Below are 26842 nucleotides of genomic sequence, written 5' to 3' on the forward strand. Positions count from 1 at the left end.
ACCCATGTGACTGTCCTTGGACTGTGCGTGGAAGCAGACAGCAGCTTTAGTCAACTGGCCTCTATCTGTTTAAAAGTCTTGTTTGTAAACTGGCAGCTAGAAAGGGCTGAAATCTGTCTCTATGGAGAGGCTGAATTGCATCCTTTGGTATGTGCTGATTACTCTGTCACCAGCTGTGAGGGACACTGTTTTACATGCTGGCTGATCTATTTTGTTCCAAATCACTTCCCAGAGGGCTGAACAGTGACATCTACTGGTTCAGTTGGAAACAAGCAAGTTCAAAAGTGGTTGAAATATCAGCATTAGTACTTCTTTCAAATCAAATAACAATTGTCCTGAAGGAAGTGATGACATCAGCAGCATGTTTTATCTCAGGAACAACACACCAGTCTAGGTTTTCATTATGAGGAATACCATGTGACTTTTATTCTTGCAAAGTTTGTATCAAAGACTTTGTAAAAAAAATCAAATTTCAAAAGAAATAGTACAAAGAACTGTTTTGGGAGTTCCTTATAACTCAAGATTTTTATCTTGGATTTGAAGATGTGATTGTGAGAAATAATTAAGTTGCTTTTTGTTAGGAAACTCTAGAATCAAAACTTCCAATGGATTGTAATACGTGTGTATTACAATCAAGATTGAATTATTTGTTACATGCCCCCCAACTCTAGGCCATTCGGCACAGTCTCCCAGCTCTCAATGCAATAAAGCATCCATGTTCATTTGTACTCAATGCTTTATTTCTTTCTGTGGCAAAAGTCTAAAGATCTCTGAACACATAGTGAATGGCAAAGCTTTTCTGGGCAATTTGAATAATTAAAAATTATTATATTATGACAAACTAAAAAGTACCTGTCACCTCCACACTCTATACAATCTCTTTTCATAATTCAGACCTTTGCAAAAATGTCTGAGAACCAATACACCAGTTGTTTGGATTTCAACCTATTATAAACCTCAGGGAGAGGTGAAATGGCTCAGAGGGTAGCATGAGGAAGCTGCTAACTGAATAACTAAGCACTGACATATTGAGATCATTGAAGAAAAATGCTAACCATTTCACAAGGTATTTACTACAGTATCATGTATGATGCTGGAAACATGCTTTTTGTTTTCAAACAGGAAGCAAGATCCTGAGATGATTCAAGTTGACTTATTCAGGTCTGTTGAGATCTCTACCAAATTGCTTTTCAGATCCCTGGTGGCTTGAGAACAGCATGGCATTAAACCACACTGCCCTGCCCCAGGATGAGCACCTGCCACACTACCTTCGGGATGAGGATCCCTTTGCTTCCAAACTTTCCTGGGAAGTGGATTTAGTGGCTGGCTTTTACCTGACAATAATTGGTAAGCATTCTTAATTCTTCTATGCAAAGACTGTTTTTAAAAATTCACAGGCTGATATGTGGATTTTGCAAAAATGATTTCAACATTTATCTGGGTATTTTAGTGGAGTTAAAGAATGGGAAGGCGGGGTGGCATTGTGGCATGCAATAAATGTTTCATAGAAATGACAATTACTGACAGTATTAGGGATAAATGTTTCAGTGATAATGCAAATAATTTTATAGAAAAAATTGTTTATCTTGAGACAGTATTTCATTTTGGTTTCTTTGCTAGTAAGTTTATCTTCTGAATAATAAAAAAGAGATGATATTCTATTATTTAAAGATTTTCTTTAACTTTCTAAAAGATACTTTTGATATAATTAGAAAATTTTAGACTAAGAATGAACCTTAGAAATCATCTAGTTCAGCTTCCTCTTCTTACAATCCAGGAAAATTTGGACCAGGGAAATATAGTGACAATAGACATATTGCATTTACTTTATCTAAATGTAAAGTCCCATCACATCAGAATAGTTAAGTCACTATGATGAGCGTTGAGAAAATGTGCTGGTGATAAATGGAAGTCAGCCTTGATCAAAAATTTTGTGTGCACAATCCACACAGGGGTACATCTGCTTCTATACTATCCAAAGCAGTGGCCATATATGGCTCCTGAGCACATGAACTGTTGACTTCCAAATGAGTCATACTGTAGTATAGACATATACCACATACTGAAGTCTTAGTACCAGAAAGAATTGTGTAAAAATATGTCATTGACAATTTTGAAAAATTGAATTCATATTGAAACCACAGTATCTTGGATAGATCAGAGTAACTTAAATATTAGGGTATTAAATTCAATTTATCTCTATATTTTTTACTTTGCTTAAGGTAAAAATTTAGAATACATATGTGTCTCACATTTCTGGTTTACATTATATTTCTATTGGACTGCACTAATGTAGACAATTAGGATTTAACCACAATACTATTCTTAAATTTAAAATGGACATCTTAAATTTGGGTGACCAGTGTGCAGGTGGGTTACGTCTCTAGGTTTATCTGCCTTTAATCTTTTCAGATGTTGGGTCAAGCCTGCTTATTCTCCTCTCTCTTCTACTTTGTTTCTTTCTCTCTCCCTCCCTCTGTTCCTCCCTTCTTTGTTCCCTCCCTCCCTTTCCTTTTCTCTTCCTTTTCTTCTCTCATCTATTTATTCCTGGCAAAGAATTTCATTTAATTCCTAAAATTAGAAAACTCATTAGAAATTTCTCAAGATCCCTCTATGGTCAGTGCTTGAGGCAAAAGGAATCTATGAGATTGGATCAGAAATTATACATCAAAGTGATTCCCTGGGTTCTTGTTTTCATTGCTTGTTAGTCTTTTACTCAAATTCTATTTCTTCCAAGTGCAATCCCATGTCCTTTCAAACACAAATATAGACTGAGCACCCACACTTTGCTTCTCTGAAGTTGATGGGTAGAGATCAGTGAATAAAATTCTGAACACTCTGCTGCAACAAAGATTATTTTGTAGTAAAATTCACATCACATTTCTATTAAATGTACATTTTCAATGACTTCAAAAGGCAGACAAGTAAGTGTCCCGGAAATTGCATTCAATTTATTCCAATTGATTGCAAGGAATGAATGAAAAGGTGCAATCTCTGTGGACAATACAGTGTAGAGAGGAATATTAGTCTATTCTACTCTTAGAATGAAGGATTGCAGAGAGAGAGGCAACCAGGGTGAGTACCAGAGAAAATGAGGAGAGTGTTCCACTTGCTGCATGTGAGGTTAGAAGGGAAGTCAGGACCATATCAAACAAGAAAAGTTGGGATGGAGATAGAAAATCAGGTCCAAAAAGAGTTCCCAGCGAAAGGAGTGCAGACAAATGTGTCACACAAGAGTCACTGAGGTGAGGCAAGGGCCATCTGGAGGGGTTTGGATTCATTCTAGACCCAGGTCTTGGGCTCGGCCCCTGTTGTCACCTTCTCTTAGGAGAGGTTATGTGGATGTGTCCAGATTCCTCTCAAAGAGCCAGGGTGAAATGAATAAGATTCTTAGTGATCTTTGTTCAATACTAGGAGTCTTAGGGGAGCCAATGAAACAAAATATAAATTTGAGTTTGGAATGCAGGAGAAATAAAGACCCATTTTCCACTCTCCACTTTTTATGTAAATGCCTAGTTTATTAACTGGCTATCTAAGAAATTTTTAAAAATTCATAAAATATCAAGGATTTTGATAGTTTTAAAATGTCCACTCCATGGTTCTTCAAAAACTTGTTTTCCTTTGATTAGTATTAAAAATACATTTGCTTTTTCTTAACACTCATCTGCAGATAAGATTGCCTGTGGAAATAATTACATGTATCTAAGAGAGAATTGATTATTTCTGGTGATGCTTTGGGCACTGGGTAAAACCCTATGAAATAGGGTTGGTAAAGAAAATTTAAGAAAAGAAAAATATTCTCCAACAAGGTCTAGATGACAAAGGGTGTTCCAATGAGCCTTGCGTATGGAATGCATATACACACTTAAGATTTTAAATCTCATTTTCGATACAACAGAGCTGGAATTAGCTTGATAATTATTCAGGCTGTATTTTTACACTTTGCTTTCCCAGTGTTCCTTGCTAAATGGTTTCCTTTAATGAGACAGGAGTATCATTTTAGTTGGTTTGCTCTAGGTCTCCATCATCTCTTCTATTTTTCTCCTCTTCTGCTATAAGAGAGCTTAAGAGGTCTCAATAAATCATGAAGCAGCACTGACTCCAGAGAGTCAGAAATCTAAGAGCAGAATGCAGTCAGTTCCTGGTGGTTTCATACCATCAGCAGAGACACACATTTATTTCCTTGCCCCCACAAATGAATTGTGGTGGAGAAATTAAAATAGAAATTAAAATAGAAAAATCTGGGTTTCTCCTGTTAATACTCTCCTTATTCCTTACTACTAAAGGCAGCTGTACCAGATTCTCATTTATACACAGCTACACTATGAAGCAAGAATTCCTGAGGAAATCTACTCTACATGTTAAGCTATGGAAGTAGGTGTATTCTTTTCTTAAAGTCAGTAGGGATTGGGTCTTTTTGGATTTAAACTGGGTTTGTAAGAACTTTTTGAACAGTTTCATTGTAATGTGAAAGTCAATTAGTCATTAATAAAAGGATATAAAAAACGGGTACACATTTCTGCCATTGTTGGTAGGTTTGGTGGGTTGAGGGTCACTGTCTCTCCCCTTGGTGGGAGGGGAGTGCCCATGTTATCATTTGTCACCCACTGACCCTTGATACCTAGTCCAGGAGCAGCTGAAGGCTGTCCTGTCTGCCAGACACTCACCGTCCTAGTCTCCCCAGGAGTCTGTCCTGGGATCTTTCTCCAGAAAATGACCCTTTGCTTGCAGGGGGTCATGCTAGACTTCTCTAGTCCCTGCCTCTCCTGCATGCTGGCGCTCCCTCAGGAGCCTGCAGTGACACTGAAGTCATCTCCAATGGTTGACTTCATCTTCAGAATTTATCAAAGGCCAAGGGGTTGATCCCACTTGCTAGGGGGCGAGGCTTTATAAAGCCAATAATCTGTAAAATGGCTGAGGAAAATACTCCACCCTGGGGGCCAGTACAAGAACTGACCATTGGGATTCCCACACCCTCCTGAGCCTACCTGGGAAGTTAGCCGTTCCTTGTTCTGGGTAAGTTCAGTCTTATAATCCCTGCCTCCTTTCCCTTAGGAGGCAACCCATCCCATGCCTGTTACTCACAACTCATGCTTTTTTATTTCATCTTCTTAATTTAGATTTTTTTGTTTAGAGTCCTCTCATTACCCTCTAAATCTGTGGTGTCCATTTTTGAAATTGAGAAGTGTTTCATATCCAAGTGAACTCTAAATATTAGTTTTAACGATGGGATTTTTTATTTTTCTTTGTAGGGATTCTGTCCACATTTGGAAATGGGTATGTCCTTTATATGTCTTCTAGACGAAAGAAGAAGCTGAGACCTGCTGAAATAATGACTATCAACCTAGCAGTCTGTGACCTGGGGATTTCAGGTAACACAATCATATAATTTCCTCATTGTGGGTTTAAACTAGTCCCCATCCTGAACACTCATTGACGGAGAGATTACTCTTCACCAGGACCTACTTTTGCTTTCCATTTGCAAATCAGAGTCATAGTACTCGGGATTGTCAGTGGTATGTTATCTGGCTAGGGAAATAATTTATTGGGTATTTTCTATGTGCCAGGCATTTTAGATGCTGAGGGTTCAATTTGCAATAGCACACTCTACCTTAGTCTCAAGGTGTACTGGGTTTATTCAGAATTCAGAAACTGATGGGCAGACTTCAGGTCACTGTTTGGGGCCCATTACACTCCTCTCACCCTTATTCAAACTTATGGAAGTTTGGATAAAATGAACACTGAAGGGGAGGGATCTTGAAGGGTAAATGAGAGGTGATTATAGAAAGAGCTGCCCTGCTGATGGTATATTTAATTGTGACTTTGGTACTGATTGCAAGTACAGGAAGCTTCTGGTTCCATGATTCTCAATGTTGGCTGCATAAAAACATCACTTAGGGGAACTTAAAAAAAAAAGCAACTCATGGATAGATTCCATAACAGAAATTATAATTTAAGTGATTGAGAATATTTCCTTGGCATTTGGATGTTTAAAATTACAATCTCCAGGGAAGTTAACACATGGACAAAATTGAGAACCATGTTTTCTATCCTATTTTTTTTTATTCTTTGATATTCCCCAAAAGGAGGAGTTGGAATAAAATTTTTCTTTAACCATAAGGGTTTTAAAAATATGAATGACTTTGGATAAGTCACATCTTGTTGCTTACTTCTATAAAATTCTATTTGTACAATAATATTTCCTTGAATCCCAATATCTGCTATTGAGTTTTGTGTCTTAGCTTGTTAGAGTTGGGGAAATAGCATTTGAACCCCACTCCTTTGGTTCCTTCTTCTCTCTAGAAACCTTTTAGCAGTTTTTCATCATCAGTTTTCTTTTAAAATGTTTTCTGATAATGTTTCTTTCTTCAAAAGTGTGTGTGTGTGTGTGTGTGTGTGTGTTTCTTTTCTGCTGCTACCAGTTTCTAAAAGCAAGACTCAATAATAAGACTTTACCTGTTGAATCACTATCACATAGCAGTAGATATGGTCCTTTCTTATTGGGAGTTTTTTGGTTTTGGTTATTTGGGAAGGTTTTACATATTAAGGACAGGCTGGAGTAACATGAGCTCTTATAGTAAATGAACGTGTACATTAAGAGATACATTATGTGCCGGGTCCCTCCTTTCTGTGAAAATAGGATGAACCGCCCCCTGGGAATTTGCGAGGCTGCACAATGGCTGCCATTTTGACTCTTGCCACACGATGGCGGTGCCACAACAGGAATGGTAGCTTCCCAGCCAGGTCAGCCAGCTGGTCTCAGAAGGTTTTCTCCCTGGTACTGAACACAAAATGCCTGAATGAAATCTGTCATTTCAACTACATCCTTCACCAGTGAATAAAAGCAGACTCATGCTTAAGGCTGAATTAGACTAGGTTTGAATAAAAATGTCCTTAATTGGTCTGATACACCAAAAATGCTTCCAGCCAAGCAAGTCTGCTCTAAAATTGCACAAATCACTCCATTACTCTTCATGTCTTTGGAGTAATTCATCAGAAAGCACTTTCTTTCACGTGACAGCTTTCCCTGATTAACCTAGATTATTCTGAACATTTATAGTATGTTTGCTTTTCCAATAAATCTTAATTTTTTGTCTGTTTTTTTTTCCTGCTGTATTCCATTATAAGCACCTTGCAGAGGCATAGCCTAAAGACCAGATGTATTGCATCTATGCAACTAACATGTGTTGTCTAAGTTCCAATGTCTTTCAGTTGTGAATATATATTAAATTAACCTGGGGAGTTAAAAGTATGGTGATGTCTGGGATCACTCCAGATAAAATCAGAACATCTAGGACACTGACATTTGAAGCAAAAGAAAACACCTTCTCCAGTGCTTCCAACATCAGTCAGTTTGGGATGTATCCTAGAGGAGAGATCAACATTCTAGATAACCTATCTGAAGCTCATCAAAAACTCCACTCCAGAAAGAAGCCTGAGACTTGGACTAATAGGGGTCCATAGGTACAACAGATGCTAATTACACTTCACTGGATCTTTTTCACTTTTCTTTTGCTGCCTCTGGCACCCACCCAGCTGGCTCCCCTCCCCCAAGTCTTTGAGTTTGTTTTCTCTTCTGCCTGAAATCTTCTCCCTCTACATATCTGTTCAAATTCTCTCCCAATGATTTAGGCATCTTTCTGTCTCTCTCCTTATTCTATTTATCTTCACATCACTAATAACCACTTATCATTCCATCATACCAAATCACGTAAAACAAATTTGGTTTTTCAGTTGCTCTCCCAATTAGAAAATCAATTTGTCAGTCATGATCTCCACCTGGCCCTCTAGCATCTTGCTTTGTGCTTGTTACATAGTAGGTGCTGTGTGATTATTTGTTGAAGAAAAGAATAGCTTTTTTACAATGTGATTCTTCACTGGCCATGGGGTTAGATTAACTAGGATTAAAAGGCTTTTGTGGAAGGGTGCCCAGTCTAGTAAGTGGGATGGTGGTGCTGTCTAGACACCTAGAGAAGACCTGTCTAGTTTACAGAAGGCTGAGTAAACACTTGACAATTGACTGAACTAACAGGAACTCTGGCATACCTTTCTACACCAAGAAGGGGGTCTGAGGGGTGGTTTGTGTGCTAGCACCTGCAGGCTGTGCATATCACTCAGTTTTCTTTTCATATGTAGATCAGATACAGAATGTGAAGAGCTTCCCCAGCAGAGTCTTTTGGAGGAGGCTAAAGATTAAATACTATGACTGAATGAAGTATGTTCTATTCATTGATAATAAGCACAAGGAAATAATATAAGCAAAAATAAAAGGACAAGTTCATTTTTTTTAGAAAATTATTTACACTATTCTTACAATGTGCATGGAATTCATACTTTCTGCTTCTGGTGTACTTTATAATTTATTCTTCAGCATCAATTCAACCTTCCCTTCTGAAGTTACAGCCTAAGAACCCATCCTTTCTCTGAACAGGGCTTTGTCTGGTAGGAAACCTCTTGCTTTCCCTTCCCTTAAGGGCTTAACTTGCCTCTGGGTGTTAGGAACCAACTTCCCTTTTTCAAGTCCAACACACTCATGATGCCCTCTAGGTGGAAGAGATGGAGGTGGATGAAAATCACTATCTTGCTTCCTTTTAAAAAAAAATATATATATATATATATATATATATATATATATATATATATATATATATATATTTTCTTTTTCTTTTTCTTCATTCTCCCTTTCTTCATCTCTTCCTTCCTCCATTGGCAGACAACTTTGTGTACACAAAGTTTTATATTTTAAAAAAATGGCATTTGGGGCTGGGGTTATGGCTCAGTAGCAGAGTGCTTGCCTAGCATATGCAAGGCACTGGGTTCGATTCTCAGCCCTGCATATAAATGAATAAAACAAAGGTCCATCAACAACTAAAAAAAATTAAAAAAAAATTTAAAAGTGGCATTTGTCCCAAGAATGTAAATTTGTGTCAACATTATGTATCTATTAATAGACTGCATTAACAGATTAAATGAGAACAAAAAACTTACGGTCACCTCATAAAATGAAGAAAGATCATTTAATAAAAACATAACATCTATTTCTGGTTAAAAAAAATTCTTAACAAACCAGAATGAGAACAGAGATCCTTGGCTGATACAAGCTAGGACAAATGTCACACTCAATGATGTAACATTAGAAAGATTTCTTTCAAAATTCATCACAATACATGGACACCTACTATCATTACTTCTATTCAACATTGTACCAGAAATCCTTGACATTGTAATAAACTAAGCAAAAAGAAATAAATCATCATTATTAGAAAATCACAAGTCTATATAATATCCTATCATCAGTTCTTTAAATAACAGATGGAATCAGCTATTCTGATTGGATGTCTATGTGGCATACACTTAAGTTAAAGATTCCTTGCATCAAATTATTCCTTAGTCCAGACCTGATGCATTATTTTAAGGAATTCTTCCTGGTTAAATGACAGCATAATTTGTAATTTGTGGAGTAGTATTTCCTAGGGAATAATTAATATAAAATAAATATGTTTCTGAGTGAACACATTTGGAAATGCTATGGCACACAATGTTAGTTACTTTTCAGATTTTTGCAAATTTAAAAATTTCTCAAAGCCTTGAATTTTGACTGCCAAGAAGTATGTTTAATAGGTAGCCTTGTCCAGTATTACTTGATTATGTAAGTATATCAGTATTGGGTTTGGATCCCATCTCATGGGCTCACTGTTTTGTTGAGCCTCCATCTCTACAGAGTTGGCCGTGGCTGAATGAGTGGCAAAGTGTATTGTATAAAACCTTGTTCCTATGACTGCATCTTGATCACTCCAGCTTGGATGTCTAACTTTGGAGGGAAGAAAAGTAATGAAGTCTTGAGGGGAAATCAGTATAGCAAATTTGTCCTCGAAGAGAACATTTTCTTTTGTATATTTCACTGTGAATCTATGGCCCTTTCCCCTTGGTTTTCAAATGAGCCAATTCAGCAAAATATTAAAAATGACCAGATGGCTGGCACTTGCCACTGACATCACATCTCTGTATTTCCTAAAGCTGAGTATCTTTGAGACAGTTCTTTGTAGTCAGAATTACTTTAGAAAATTCCTTCTGTATTCTTTCACTATGTTTGGCTATTGGGATATTGGAAAACCTCTCTGGGCAGCCAGTATTTTATTAATCTAGAAGTTCTGCATAATGAAGCATGTGTGTGGCACGAGTGTGTGTTTACATTTGCACCTGTGCTTCAGTGAAGTGGGGCCATGTGATTTGAGGAGGTAGGAAAATAACTACAAGGAACTTCCCTTGACAGCCTGCTTGGTGCTTCAGTTGTAGGCAAGCCATTCACCATCATTTCTTGCTTCTGTCACCGCTGGGTGTTCGGCTGGATTGGCTGCCGTTGGTATGGATGGGCTGGATTTTTCTTTGGCTGTGGGAGCCTCATCACCATGACAGCTGTTAGCCTGGATCGTTACCTGAAAATCTGCTACTTATCTTATGGTAAGTTGGAAGGTTTCTCCTTCCCTTCGAGTCAAAGTTAGCTGCATTGAATGTCATAGCTGTACATATTTTATACAGTTAATAAATAAAGATTACTAATAACCTCAGAGACCAAGAGTATTTCTATTTATAGCCTATCTCATTCTAACACGTTTAAAGATTTGACCTGTGCCAACATGGGTTTCTTTTATTTTTTATTTTTTTTTATGGGTTTCTTTTAATACTACTTTATAATAATGTCTGGTGTTTGGTTGCAATGCTTTTAAAAATGATCACTTTCTTGTATAGTCTGTAAGCTTCTACCATATTTTGTTGTGCAAATAAACAAACAAAAATGCCTGAGGTCTGCAAGGTTAGCTGATTCCCTACATAGGAACTGTAATGATAAGAAGAGCTGTTCCTGTTTTTGCTTTAGGTTCCAGTCTCCCTGTGATTTTGGAGATAAGGAATTCCAAAATTCACCTTCAGGTCTAGAGAGACATACTGCTATTGCTGTATGAAAGGACACACATACAGAAATACAGATATACCACTTAACATTTTTTTTAATTGGGGGGAGGTATTGGTAGCTAGAAAAATGACAGCTTAAGAGAATTAGTGAGTGGAGAGACAGCAGTGAATAAGTTTACAGAGCCTAAGGGTTCCCCTGCCTTAAAGATTAAAGACCATTTACTGTTTAAAAATAATTTGTAGCATTTTTGCTTCTTGTGGTTCTGGGAATTTATTGAACCTGAAAAAGAAGCTTTGGGGCATTTATGTTAATACTGAGAACCAGGTGTAACTAAGGAGTAATTCTGTTGCTCTCTGTGAAGCTATTTTGTTGTCAACCTGTTAGAGTGGTTGTGACATGGGGACAGAGTATGGTCAGGAGACTGAGGTGGAGAAGATCAAGTAGACCTGGAAATCTCATTAGGGCAGAATTTCCCTTCGCATTTTAGCAATTTACAGCCCCTAGACACCAGAGAGACCATGCATGGGAGCAGGGGGTGTGAACCACCATCTCCATGATAAAGTACTTACTTCTTCTTCTTCTTTTTTTTAAATTGCGTCTCCTTTTCTGAACATTTACAACATCCAACAGAATCAGCTTGAATCAAAATTTATGATAAGATAAAAAATACTATTATACATATTCTGGATGACATCAGAGTCTAATTCTTTCCACAAGCTTATTATTATTTTTTTTGTTATGCCAAGCAGATATTAAGTTTAACTATAAACTTTATAGACAAGGAGGCAGAAACTTGAACTTCCTGGGAGTACTTGAGGAATATTAAACCTTGATGTCTCTGTTTTTAAGTATTTTCTTGAGTTTAAGCTTTTTGTCTACTAAAGGGATGCTGCTGCCCACCACCAGGATCACGGCAGTATGGGAACTGTGTCTATTTTCCAGCTTCTTTAAGGTTTAACCTCAGTCATATGGTTTCATCATTTAATCTGATGCACTATTAAACCCTCCACACAGTGTCCTAGAATGTTGGAATTAGAAGGTCGCTTGGGGACATGTAGACCTTTCTCCCATGAAATGTGGTAGACTGCTTTAAGGCATCCCTGAGAGATGACCACTTGGCCTCTTCTTGAATAATTCCAGTGACCAGTGACGGGGAGCTTACTACTGCACAAGGCAGCCCATTCTCTGATTGGTCTGCTCTCATTGTTACAATGTTATTCCTTATATTGAGACAAAACTGCCTCCCAGTAACCTCCACCCATTGGTCCTAGTTCTGACTTCTGGAGCAACACAGAACCAATCTACTAATCTACTCCCTCCTGTACTTGACAGCCTTTCACCATACTCGAATGTAAGTATGAAACACCTCACTTAAGTAACCCTAATCATGAATGCTTATCCGTATGCCTCTGCACATTCCCATGAATATATGTGGTTCTCCCTGCCAATGTTTTTATCTGTTATAACGGATAATCAAGCGCTGACATATTTTGTGGCTACATGATTGCTACCCTTATCTGGTTGGGCTTGAGAAATTTGTACTTCATGATACAAAAATGCCATGCATTTGAAAAAAAAAAAGGAGACAATAGAGCACAGAAACATTGTTATATTTCTTATTAGTGCTAAACAAGACACATTTACAGAGGAGTAAAATTTTGTGCTAATGTAGTGGTTCATAGTTTGCAAAGCAAGCTCCTTACATTATTTTATTTAACCTTTATTGAAACATGTAAACAATGTAGTCTTATTTCCTTTATTTTACTGTCAGGAACACTGGATATCTGGAAAGGTTACATGAGCATTCAAACACTAGAAACAAAGTTGTCATTGCCACACTACCCTAAGCAGAGGCAGATCCCGAGTTTATATTAAAGAAAGAATTTAGCTTTTATTGAATACACTTTGATATTTCTTCTCCACTACTACAAAACCAAAGCAGTAAGGAGCCACTTCCCAGGCCCTCTTCCTCCAAGGTGATGAGTGGGATATGAAGGTCATTTTCCGTGGCGGCTGCAGCATGAAGTCAGGCTGGCTTGTCTTTGCTGGTTGTGTTGAACTTCAGGAAATGATCATTAGTGCATTAGTGTTTTACAGCCTTTTTTAGATGACTGTACTATTTCTTCCTCTTGCCATTTTCTTTTAGTTAAGAAGCCAGTACCGAAAAACAGCTTTTTTTTTTTATTCTTATGAAAATATTTTCACATAATTACTTTTGCAAAACACAATGCAACCTGCTTAGATTCTCTACCTCTCCCACAGTGGCTGTGTGAATACGACTATTGTGGGAAGAGTTTGAAGATTCAGTCCAGGGGGTACAAATCTGATCCACAAATTAATATGCATAGTCACCCACTTTAGCTTCACACCGCAGTGTCATAAGCATGATGCACCAATCCCCACTCAAGGAGTTCTTAGGAAGGCAAAGGAGATTAGAGACACAAAAGCTTTCAAGAGGAAAGGTATTTTAAGGACACAAGCGATGCTTTGTGATTGCACACCTCCCCTGAAGGATTCTCCCTTGGATCCTTGGATGACCCACTAACACGGCCGTGGAGATGAGAACTGTTCTCACAAGGTCCTCCATTGTCAGTATCCTCTGGTCTTTTTACTCACTCCATTTCCAAGCCTTTGCCACTTCTCCCTCCCAAAGCTCCCAGGTGCCTAGAGAAAGTCTTCCCTGTGAATTCTCTTCAAAGTGTCACTCTCCTGGAGAAAGGCCCAAGCTCTGGAACTTTCCCTGCTTCACTCCACTCTCCCTCAGGCTTCAGTTATCTGCCCACGTCTCCCAGAATTCAATGGAATAAATCTTTGGAGGTGGAATTTGACATATCAAGGGGAGGTATCTGGGTGCAGGGCAGATTCCACGTGGGTAATGCTCTTCTTCCGCCTCCAGGGGTTTGGCTGAAGAGAAAGCACGCCTTCATCTGCCTGGCAGTCATCTGGGCCTATGCTTCCTTCTGGACCACCATGCCCCTGGTGGGCCTGGGGGACTACGCACCTGAGCCCTTCGGAACCTCGTGCACCCTGGACTGGTGGCTGGCGCAGGCCTCAGTTGGGGGCCAGGTTTTCATCCTGAACATCCTCTTCTTCTGCCTGTTGCTCCCTACCGCTGTGATCGTGTTCTCCTATGTGAAGATCATTGCCAAGGTTAAGTCCTCTTCCAAGGAGGTGGCTCATTTTGACAGTCGGATCCACAGCAGCCACGTTCTGGAAATGAAGCTCACCAAGGTAATTGCAGACACAATTTAAAGAGGTGTTTTCTGATCAATTAAAACTTCAAAGGACCCAGAGGATTGGGAATGTTGGGACTGGGAAAACCTAGAATTCCCACTGCTTATGTGCTTCTGAATGTTATCATTGCTTATCTAAACCATTGTGTATTTGTATTCTTAAGGGGTGGATAGCTTGTCCAGCCAATACTTCTAAAGCTCACTACATATATGAGATATTGACTGGTAAATATGATTTAATTTGATTTCTTGTTGACATTCTACTTGACTTGAACTGTGTTGATCAAATGATTCGGCTTACCCTAGACCAGATAAACTAAATGGATGTCAAATGAAAAGTGTAGACATATATATTCACACATGTATATTTGTAAATGATTTTTTTCTATATATAGTTTATTCTTCTAACACATACTACATAATAGTATATATAACATGTCTGTGCTTTGTTGGTATATAAAATATTTTAATATCCTAAATATAAAATGTTTCTAATTAATATTTTTGGAAAAATTTACATCAAAATTTGGCCATATTGAAAAATAAAACTTTCTGTTGTGACATTTGTCCTAAATTCACACCATTTTCAATTACTACTCAATTTTGACCTCAATTTCTCCTAGTAGGTAATATAAGAAGAAACAACTTCATGCTGGGTCTTTTCATAGTCTCTGAAGTCTTTCCTCCATTCAACTACTGCTCAGGATTAACAATTTGCTTGTTCACTTGGTGCTTCTGATCTTCAGAACAGCTTGGTCTAAAAGCTTATTACTTAAAGGCTATCTTTCTGGATTCAGGGATCAAAATCATTTAGTTCTCTGTGTACTCTAATTATTTCTAGCTGAGTTATTATCTGGGACTGTTTTCTGCTGGTCTGATCTTGTCAAGCTAAAAATTGGCATTCATCTAGAAACCTTTCTCTACTTTGTAGCTTGCTTCTAATTAATGCTTAAAGAATGCTAATTTCACTAAATTTGTAACAGTCTGAAATTTCACAGACTATAAACAGAAGTATTTTACACATGTGAGTGCACACACACACACACACATACTCACACAGAGGGATCTCCCTGCTCTTCCCACAGCAATCTATGAGCTCCAGGGAGATTTTTAAAAATGCCATGGTGCCAATGTTTTGGAGCTCCTGATCTGGTTGTTGTCACTTATTAACTTGGCACTTAACTCAGAAATGTGGGTTCAGGACACCATGTCAAGGTCAGTTACCAGCTTCTCTGATATTCTCCTTTGCCTCTGAGCTATAGGCTCTTTTTCTGTCAGAGTGGAAAACTGGCTCTTACAGGCACATCCTCTAAATTGTTCATGAGTTATGCCTGGAGTCCTTTAGAATTTTGGTTTCACAAAAGTCATTCCCCCCATCCCCCCATGCTCAAAACCCTTTATTCTCAACTATTTTCTCTCCATAAGTTTCAAATTTCTATTCTGAAACTGAGAAGTTGAGAAATGAATGTCTTATTTCTTTGGTTATTTCTGCTTGTAAAAATATTCACACAATGCAGTGAACACTCTTGCTGCTGATTTAATGAGGGGAATGGTGGAGTGACAGGAAGGCAATACGAGAAGTATAGATCGATTTTCCCCAATATCACTATGCCATGTATGTTTCTACTTCATGTTAATTCATATGTTGGTCACCTATGACATCAGATCATTTGTATACAGAATTTGTGGGTACCTGGTCTTCTCTTGGTATCTCTTATTTCAACCAGAAACTCCCCCCCCCCCCTACTATGGGCCATAAGAGCCCTTCTTTTAGCCACACTTGTCAAACCAAATCATGCATCTGTCACTCTTTTGCACAAGACAGGATGTGGGGTGAAGGCAGGTGCTGCATATTTTATTTGCTTCTGTACCTTACAGCCTGCCACCTGCTAGACATTTAATCCAGATTGCTTGAATGAATACCTAAGTGAATAAACCAAGTTAATTTAATCACCCTGATGACTGCTAAGAGGTCCCTTGACCCCTGGCTGGAGTGCCTCTGTTCCTTTTATACCTTATGGGACATTTTGTTTTTTTTTCTGTGTTCTTTCCCATTGATTTTGAAGCCTTTTTAAAGCTCTTAAACTATTAAGCCTCCTCTCCTTTATTGCTCATCGAATTTTATCTATCAACCAGGGTTCAGGTTCAGGGAACTCCCTGGTGTGGATTCTCAGGGCAGTTTGTGGGAAAGCTGAACTGTATTGCTCTTTTTTTTAAAACCAATTAATTAATTGCTTTCCTTTGTTCTTCTTTGTTGTTCTTAAATATCATTTCCCAGAGACACATTTCCAAAATTGAATTCAAGACTTCCTACTATGATGTTTCATTATGACCTCTCTATTTCCTTCTTGGAACATGTCAATTTTCAAACTAATTTAAAATCACATAATTATTTTTGTGCTTATATGTTCAATGTTCATCTTTACCACTAGTCAATAAGGCCTGCAGGAGAAACCATGTCTTTTTGATCACTTTGTGTTCTGAGGACACAATGTCTCAAACATGGCAAGTGTTTACTATACATTTGTTAAAGGGTGATTAGATCAGAGTCACTTAATAATGAAAAGAATCTCAAACTAGCAGTCAATTCCAGCTTGACCACTAGCTGCCTGAAAGGTCTTATATAATTGACATTTGTTATTTATTTTGGTTCCCAGTAGTTGAACCCCTTCTGTGTCTAAGGAATTGCCAACCTTTTGTGTCTTGCTGAGGATAAGGGGAGGAGCTATGTAATAAGTAAGGGGAGGAGTTAAGTAATGTTGAAAAAGTCAATCATTTGCTTCATAGGCTGCCCCTTTGATTGGAGCACAGCTAAGGACTTTGGCACCAGAGATCAGCCTGTCTGGAGCCTGGTGACAGAGAATCAAGTGTAGGGAGCACTCTCCTGAGCTCAGAGATACAGAAGCAGTAGTATCTGTGTCAAAACCAGTTCACACATAAGGTTTTAATTATCATTTCTGTTTGCTGGATATCCATTAACCTTTCCAGTGATGCTCTCTGCATTAACCAATATCCTTTAAAGAAATCCCCTTTCGGCCTCACTCAGCCAAAATAAATTTCTGTTACTTGCAACTCAGAATATTGACAGATTCACCTTGGGAAAACTAGTAAATCTTTCTGGGTTTTAGTTTTCTCATATATGAAAGGGGATGGGGGAGAGAATTTAAATGATAGCTTGATTACTTCAAAACTCTGAGGTTTTGTGAAAATAGATGCATTGGTTCCATTATTTAAAGGTATGGGTGATGGTTTTTATTGCTAAAACCAGGTGTTTTCTCAACCTGAAAATCTATTCCTCCCAAGAAATATAGTCCCACTTCAAGGTCTTGGATCATCCATAATGAACAGGGAAGGATCCCTGTTTTGTTGAACCAGACATTTGTAAATTACTTTCTCTTTTTTTTTTCTTTTCTTCCTTCCTTTCTTTCTTTCTTTTTTTAAGCCAACCACTGCCTGGTCATGGTATATTGTGTTCAGTTTGAACCAGAACTCCCAACACAGGCACAATGAGAGACGTGACCTGGTTTGCCTCCTCTCTTTTCAATTGCAGCGTTTGCTTGTTTTTAGAGAGTTGTGTTATTTTAAGATTTGAGAAAATTGCATCTGGAAAGTGTGGAGTTCTTTTTTTTTTTTTTTTTGAAGGATGAATTCATATTTTCTGCTTGGATTGCAACCAGGGTTAACATATGGCAGTGCATCAAAGATCTCAGAAAATTTTTCTTTATCAGTTTGTGGAGGTGGGTCTGGGACAGTTGGCCTTCATTGTTGTTCTGTGGATTAAATAGAAGGAAGGGGGAAAAAAGTCAAAGAAAACATGCTAAGATTGTTGCATTTTTAATTTCTTAAAAGGTAATGTGAAAGTCAAGTATCACCACCATGATTTTTATATACATGAGGACATTGAGAGCCCAAGAAAGCATATGATAGTTGTCAAGTTCCCCTCCTTCCACTCGTTATTGATAGAATCACTCAGTGACAGGCAGTCCCACAAGTGGAAGGCAACAGTCTCAGAACTGGAATTTATTACCCTATTACTACCTTTGAGTATCATTTTCTCACTGCTCAGGAGCAAATCCATGTACTTGCTAGCTGGACCCAAGATAGAAAATCCAAATCTTTCCATCCCTACGCTCCTGTCAATCACATGCTTTCCTAAAAGCAGTCACCTCCACCTCTTTCCCCTTCTCTTCAGTGCACAGATGTAGTGATTTCTTTTCTGGTGACTTCATTTTCCCCCAGTCACTGAAATGCCCTTGTTATCACTAGTCTAACTGGTTCTGTAATGTTATTCAATCTTGTTATCAATGGGGAATTTATTACATCACTTTGGCTCTCCTTTCAAGCCTTTATTTTCACATCATTTCCATGTCCTCTTCTATTTCATTATTTAAGGTAACTTACAGCTTTTAACCTTAGCTTAAGTCTTATTCATAACTGTGTGAAATATCCTGGCGGGAGGACTGGGCTCTCCTTCTGAAATGGATGTTCAAAGAGCCTCAGGGATTTTGTCCCACTTACGATGATTAGTGGAGAGACCCAAAGTATCTCAGCCAGTGACTTTTCCACCCTTCCACACTGCCTTACCCACTGAAGGAAGATAGGACCTAAGAAACCTTTGTGCTAGAAAGGTTTGAATGTATTGGACTCAGAGGCAGAGCCATATGTAACTTGAAGAATTTACTTTCAACCACATGATTCAATGATTGCTTTAATTGGTCAATTCACTGGAATTGAGTGATTATGTGCAACTTTGCTATTGTGACACTTAATGCCAGTCTGAACTAGAGCTGGAAAACACTGTCTTAGTCCTGTGCAGCAAGATGTATTTAAAATGAACTGGGCTGCAGATGTGCGATTCTTTTGTATAAGCTAAACACGAATCCTGTGACTTTCCTCCCACAGGAATTGTCTAATTTAGGAATTTGAAGTTCTACTGCTTTGCCAGTGAACCAAAAGGCAGAGATGAAAGTGAAGTAATTAAACAAAGTAAACAACTTAGAAAAGTTGACAGGCACAGATATTTTTGTTTGTGAACTGGCTTAAAGATATTTGGGCAGTCAGTTTTAGAAAATATAAATGAAGATGTACCTAGAATGGAGGAAAGTGAGGAACAAACTGTTGGAAAGATTAAAACCATTTACAGCCAAGTAGAAAAATCTGGAATAATGGAGTACAACAGGAAAGTTTTAGAAACTTTTGTGGAGTATATCATAGAATGGTTTTAATATTAAAATGCCTAATAATTGTGGAGTGTATTTTAAAATGAGAAGGTTATAGAAAGTGAATGGCTCTCATATTAACTTTGAAGCTTCAGAAACATAAATAACATTCTTCATTGTCTTTTTAGATTTAGCCTTTTGTCCCCTTTTCATCTTTAAACTTAATTTCTAGCCATTCTTCTTTATTCTAAACCCAGAAAACCCACAATGATTCATTTTCTATGTGCTCTTTATTTATGTGTATGTGTAATTCACCTATGTCCATTTAAAAGAGATAATACAATATAAATGTTTGAAATTTTTCCTCCACTGCATACTATTCAAAAAAGTAGAAATCATGTAAAATGTAGAAGATATTCTGGACTAACTACCAATCTATTTTTTGTCAATGACTTGGCAGCAACATAGAAATCAGCTTTTGAGACACTGTGAAACATCATATGACTCACCAAAGAAGCAAGGACGGGGCTGTGTTAAGTCCCTAGACAGATGCTAAGGCAAGCTTTATTTATATAGTTAGTGTTTATTTGGAGATTTGGAAAAAGAAGGCCCTTGCTGGGAGCCTTGCTGGGAGCCTTGAGGCATCCGTTCCATTTGCAAACAAAAGTCAGACAAACCAAACCAAATGAAAATTTCTCTTGGGTAAGCGTCTCCTAACTGATAGAAAAGTAAACTCAACAGAAGAGGGAGCCATATGTGTGCATTAGGTCTGAAGAGTTTACAACTGCTAAACACAGGTGAGAACTTTGGCTCAGGGCACTGAACAAGGCTGCAGGACACACAGGTATGCTGGGCTCACTTGATTTATCTCCTGGAGATTCAGATTCTCTATTTGCAAAGTGGAGCAAAACAGATAGTATTAAGTTTTTTTTTCCCCCTGCAGTTTATTTCTGGAAATGAGCTTTGAGATTTTGGAGTCTGAGTCTGTGACTTTAGAGCAGATTTGCCATGCTTCATTCTTATATACTCCACCAAGCTGTGTGAGGTGTGAATAGACAGGCTAGTCTGCAGGTCATAGACTGAGGCTTGGACCATTTTCTATGTTCAATAGCTTTTAGCTCCCACTAAAGTATGATGAAACAGGCATGTGTACGCATGACTTTGTTGTAAGTAAAACATTTCTGATCAACCTTCTAAAACAGGATTCATAAATACTGTGAATTTACTTATTACCGACTAAGCACTTTGTGTTTCACGTCTTATCATTGATCTTTTACATAACTTTTTCCCCCTTAAATTAAGGGAAGAGAGAAGGAGGAGGGAAGTGAAGCAGCCTCAGATAGGTCCATTCTTACATAATCCCAAGCTTCTAGGGAACTCAGAGATAAAAGGGACATTCATTTCTAAAACCCCCAAGATGATCAAGCTCCCTGTTCATAGCGTTGTAGCCAAGGGCACGTAGTCCTCTGATTGGTCAGAGTCATCTGATGCCTTTGACGGCAATTCCATAAAACTCCTAGGAGAGGGAGTAATGCTGGGAATGCTAAAGCAGAGGATAACTGGGATGATGAAAATAAGTTCAAACGAAGTGACAAAAGACAGATGTCTATTAGAGGACTGATTTCAAATACAGTTTTATTATTTATCTTACAGAAAGAATATTCTAGTATATCACAGTATAGGAATATTTTGAAGGTAATGCACTCTATCAATTAGTGCACTCTCTCTCTGAAATAGTTCAACTTTAAAATAAAGCCCAAAGCTGGGAATGATGGTGTGTTCCTATAATCCTAGCTCCTTGGGAGGCCAAAGCAGGAGAATTCAAAGTTCAAGGTTAGTCTGAGCAACTTAGGGAGACCCTGTTTCAAAAACAGAACAAAACAAAACAAACAAAATTTGGACTGTATTTTCCAGTGTTAGTAAATTTACTCTAACTGAATCGCCTTTTATTTCTTGTTCATACAGTTGTCAACAACTCACTAAGAATGGAGATTCTATGAGGGCAGGATGTATCTGCTTTGTTCATTGCAATAGACCTTACACAAAACATGTAATAATACTTGTTGATTAAATGAATAAACAATGATATTTAGGCTTCTATTTCTCTATGCAACATTTCATCCTATAGATTAATATCAAGCAGAGCTCTCATATTTCCTGCTCAAAACCTATTACTGCCTCAAAGCACAAAGTATTCAGTGCAAGTTCAGTAACATATAAAACCCTGAGTACATATCTTTCTTCCTAGCCTCATCTCCCTTTGCTGCTTTTCCATATCAAAGTGAATTGCTCACTAATATTTTTTTTCTTTCTTTTTAGTACCAAGAATTGAACCTAAGAGTGCTTTACCACTGAGCTACCCCAGCCCTTTTTATTTTTTATTTTGAGACAGGCCCTCACTAAATTGCTGAGGCTGGCCTCAAACTTAATCCTCTTGCCTCAGCCTCTCAGGTTGCTGGGATTACAGGCATGCATCACCACATCTACAGCTCATTCACAATTTCTGTGAAAACTTCATTCATGTTTATTTTTTTCCCCAAGATTTTGCTCATGCTGGTCTCAATCTTATTCTTTTATTTCCACTTGCCAAAGTGCAGGTTATATGTCACATCCTTTGTGAAACTCTTCATAATTTGCCGAGTAGGATGCAATTTTTTTCTCTTCTGAACTGGAGCTTAAATCATATTCAGCTTTGTACTGTATTTATCTGTATTCTAGAGAGAGACAACACAGGCATGAAGCCACACTGGTATTCCTTATAGCACTTGGCATAGTGTTTTGTCGAAGTATTTGCTATAAAGTTCTGTTGAACTGAGTGAGCTGTCTTATAGCAATCAGGCAGGTCATTGTAGGGTCTTGAGTAGGTCTATATTATTAAGGGAACTGAACTGCAGGTGGTGAGAAACTGTATCTCTAATATTCTTTGGTCTGAAAGTTAAGAGACCTTTGGATAATTATAATTTTGGGTGAGAGAAAGGTGCTTTCTGGAAAAGTCTCATTTTGTACAACAGTCTCACTTCAGCTGAGGTGTGATGACTGTGTTTTACTTTATACTTAGTGAATTTCCACAATCTGAGCCTCAAACTTGAGCAACACCTGAGCCAAAAGAAATGACATTTAATAGAAGCCTCTGAAGAAGATGCATATTAGAATTTCAAACCTGGGCAGAGTTTTCAGTTTCCTGAGGCAAATGTGGATGATTTAAAATTTCATCAAGGTGAATGTATTTTCTGTCAAGTTTTTAAGTGAATGTGGGTTGAAAAGTCTGGAAAGCTCAGGAGAACAGATGTCTTTTTTATTATGATTTCTTACCCAAAATGCAGGGAAAACCTGACAGTTATTAAAGGGTTATACTTTTGGTCTGTGGGTACATTAAAATTCTAGAGTAGAGAATGGACAGGAAGTGATAAGTGGATAAAGCTTCTTCTAGCTGAACTTTTGAGAAGTCCATATGAAATAATTCCTAGGAACAAGATAAATGCATTGCAATAGATACGTTTTCCGGGGTGTGAAGAGGTGACTTGCTCCTCCTCCACACCTTTCATTTTAGGTCCTCATTACTTACGAAGTTTCTCCATTCTCTTCTTCATCGCTTTCTCTCGTCAGGTGGCGATGTTGATTTGTGCTGGTTTCCTGATTGCCTGGATCCCTTATGCAGTGGTCTCTGTGTGGTCAGCGTTTGGAAGGCCAGACTCCATTCCCATCCAGCTCTCTGTAGTGCCAACCCTCCTTGCAAAATCTGCAGCGATGTACAATCCGATCATCTACCAGGTCATTGATTACAAATTTGCTTGTTGCCAGACTGGTGGTTTGAAAGCAACGAAGAAGAAGTCTTTGGAAGACTTCAGGTAAAATCTCAGAAGCTAGAAATGAATCATGCACTCTTTGTTTCAAAATCCTATGGGGGTGGCGTTGGGGTTATAGCTCAGGGGTGGAGCGCTTGCCTCGCACATGTGAGGCAATGGGTTCGATTCTCAGCACCACATAAAAATAAATAAAATAAATAAAGATATTGTGTCCATCTTAATAAAAAATCTTTAAAAAAATTCTAAAGGGGTTCAAGCCACTAGGATATGCTATCACCTCAAGGTTGGAGTGTAATGTCCAGGAGTAGGATAAGAAGAATTTTATTTTCTGTCCATAAAAATTCCTAAAACAATATGTAGGGGTGGGATTGTGTGGGTAGATAGTGAGAAAAGTGATTCTCCTTTTGATTCTGGAACAACCAAGATGCTTCACTGTGTCAACTGGAGCAATCACTATGTGTCAATGACTCTTAACTTACTTACACGGAACCAAAGCCATTCTATTCCGAGAGTACTGTCCTACCTGGTATTGATCCGAAATTTCACACAACAGATGATTCTTTTGTTTGGTACATCACAACCACTAGCTAAGAGCATAGGCATTGGGCAGGCACAGGAACGGAAGAAGGGAGATGATGTTTTTGCTCAGTGCCAGATTCTTTTACTTTATGTTCATCAGAGCCCAAGTTATTCTTTATCCTTGTCAGATGAAGAAACTGAGATTCGAGTAAGATCAAGGTTAAGCACGTTTCAGTTGTTCTCATTAGCCATTTATACAAAATATAGCAATTGCTCTGCTGAGGAAGGCAAGGGTTCATTCCTTGCTCTGGAATTTCAGCTTCCCCTGGAGTAGCATGCAGTGGTGCTGAAGCAACCAGGAGACCATGGCTTCTAGAAGCCAAAGCCTCTTCAGGGAGGCAGTGTGGAAGATGTGCCGAGTGGCAGATTTTAGGAGAGTTGGGATGAATGGGGGACTGCTTCAGAGAGAAGCAGAAGGGCAGAAGATTTATTTTTATCTTTATAGTGAATAAAACAAAATCTTATTTATCTTTGTAGTTATTAAGAAGTTAAGCAGGTGAGTACTATGGAGACCCATAGCATGAGATGAAGGAACATGAAGCCGATCCAGAGTGGATAACTTACTGCTAGTGCAATTAAGTAGATTTGAACTGGACTGACATCCTTGTTCTATTTCTGAGCTCTGAAACACATTTGTTGATAAAGAGAAATCTTCTTGGGAAATAAATAATTTTGAATTCAAATGAAAAAGCTAACGTAGAGAATATGAGATGGTGGAAATAAATTTTGAGGGATTTTAACAGTTCATCACAAATTAAACTTATCCCATCCTTATGCACTCCCACTCTCAAATCGAATTCCCTGAGATTTTAGTAGAAGTTGATGAACCAAAAGGATAATACGTCGCAAGACCCCTTTTTGAATATTATTATTCCCATACTGAGGTATTTAGAGGTAGTCTCAGGCAAAGAGTGCATTTTCACTACAGCTCTGTGATCAAAACACCTGGGGAATTTTGAAAAGCTGCTATGGCCTGGACCCTACCTGCAGATTCAGCTTTTCATTGTCTGATTGGGCCTGAGCTTCAGTTGTTTGGTTGATTCTCCCACATATCTCATGCACAGTCATTGTTGAATGTTGGTGAAGCAGACGCTGAGAAAGGAAAAATTGTCTGTGGTCATAGGTCTTTGACTCCATCTCTACAAAGACTAATAAGGCCCCTTATGGCCAGTGACAGAGGAAACAGTCATTAGATCCTGGACCAGTCTTAGATGGAAAAGGAAGATCCATAAGACACACTGGGGCAGGACAGTGAAGGATAGACGTATTTTACTTTCCTAATATTTTAGCAAAGATAAAGAACAAGGGAGAACAAAGTCCTGAACGCTGGCATAGTTATTATAATTTAATCTCCCTTGACCACTTTAGTTTGCAGTGCTCTGTTTCCAAAGAATGCTCCTTTAATAGGTCAGTCCCAAGGCTCAGAGGAATGGTAGGCAGATGTGCAATGGATTTTGTTCTAGAGAAATCCAGACATGCTGTTAAAAAAGCATCTTGATTTTGGAAAGCTCTGCCCAAGAGATTCCTTGATTTTGAATATTCTAAATTGAAATATCATTTTTCATTCTAATTCAAGTCTTGTGCACATAGTATTCAAAGTAGTCAAGGGGACATGAGTGTGTGTGTATATATATAATATGCATATATAATATGCATATATATGGATACATTAGTGTAAATATCTATGTCTATTAATTTGAATTTCTCCCATGTCTAGGCTGCACACCGTAACCACAGTCAGGAAGTCTTCTGCTGTGCTGGAAATCCATCAAGAGGTATGAAGATGGACACAGCATCACTCATGGACACATTTATTCAGTTATTCACCTCTTCACTGCTGTTAACATCTGATTGTAGCCACAGTTTTCTCTTTATATTATATTTTTATATTTTGTACACTTTTTTTTCTGTTTTTCCTTTAGCCAGGGTTTGCTGGAAAATTCTAGTGGCCAAATGGAAACTAGATTAGAGGATACTACTTGAAGGAATAGTATGAGTGAGCATCCCTGGAACTTTCTTTTTAATTGTGCTTTAAAACCTATTGTCATGCCAAACAGTAATAATTCTGAGATATTAAGAAAAATGTTGAATATTTTATTTTTAGGGTGTTATTTAATTTTACTGCATCATCATTATTATCATTTCTTGACGTAGAGTCAGGAATGCAGTTTCTGGGGTTCTTTTTGGTGGGTAAACATCAGGATTGTGTGTTGGGCCATGGCTCTTTGACTGGTAGATGCTTCTGGTTCTCATAGCTCCCCTCTATTCATGCTGACAGAGGGTCATACTCCAATAGCAACGATTCTGCAAAGAAGTCCTATAGGGAAATGAGTTTTGTCTGAAATCACTAAATGGAAAACTCTCTTTCTCTCTAAATTTGAAGACAAAAATAATTCCCACTGATGTTAATTTTACACAGGTGGGTTTTTATTATTAGGGTCTAGTTACTGATATAGTGGATCTAGCATGGTACTACTAGCTTTAGTTGTTTAAGAAATGAATTTAGTGAAAATAGTTATGTGTAATTGTATTTCTTGTTTGTTCTTTGTGATCTTTGTTCTTTCTTTGTTCATTTTTTCTTCATTGAATACCTTTTGAAATCCATAAAGAGATACAATTTTGAATGAGATGTAAAGATTTGAAGGGCAGACCTTTGTCCCTTAACAGCTAATGAAAGTGGCAGGCTTGTAAATACTAGGTTCAAATAGTATTAGTAAAATCAATGTCAATCTGATCATCTCTCCTGATCTGAGGAGCATGACCATCTGCATTGCTATTAAAGAATAGCTGGCAGGTATCCTCCACACTTCCTTCATTCCATCTACCTCCACCTTCTGCTATGAACCAAGTCTTGCTCATGGATTCTCATTCTACCTTCTGGTAACTTCTAGTTAAAAAATAGAAAAGGGGAGGAAAGCGACCACTTGTGCCATTGATGATCTCTCCATCCTTCCATTTGAAGGTTCAGAGAGAATCGGACACACCTCCAAGGCTCAGCCCTCTATGTATGGTACCATCTTTAGTTCATTTTGAGTTATCTTGAGAGTTGGGGTAGGGGATGAAGAAGAGATTGATGTTGTCATTGGTTTAAGATAAGTGTCAAATAGATGCTACAAAACATGCTCTGTGAATAAAGCAAAAAGTTAACTCTGA

At 38.1% G+C, this 26842-nt stretch overlaps 1 protein-coding gene across 1 annotated transcript; it reads left to right on the forward strand.

The window, feature by feature from the left end:
* The first annotated feature begins 1217 nt into the window (after positions 1 to 1217).
* Positions 1218 to 26842, forward strand: Opn5 (opsin 5). Its single transcript, XM_046456040.1, has 5 exons — positions 1218 to 1347; positions 10291 to 10461; positions 13809 to 14143; positions 22911 to 23152; positions 25407 to 26842. Exons 1-5 carry the CDS (start codon positions 1218 to 1220, stop codon positions 25468 to 25470), a joined length of 942 nt encoding a protein of 313 aa, XP_046311996.1. The 3' UTR covers positions 25471 to 26842.

This window comes from Marmota monax, unplaced genomic scaffold, assembly GCF_021218885.2.
Source record: "Marmota monax isolate L192 unplaced genomic scaffold, Marmota_monax_Labrador192_F-V1.1 WCK01_AAM20220418_F8-fsc00281, whole genome shotgun sequence".
NCBI classification, from domain to species: domain Eukaryota; kingdom Metazoa; phylum Chordata; class Mammalia; order Rodentia; family Sciuridae; genus Marmota; species Marmota monax.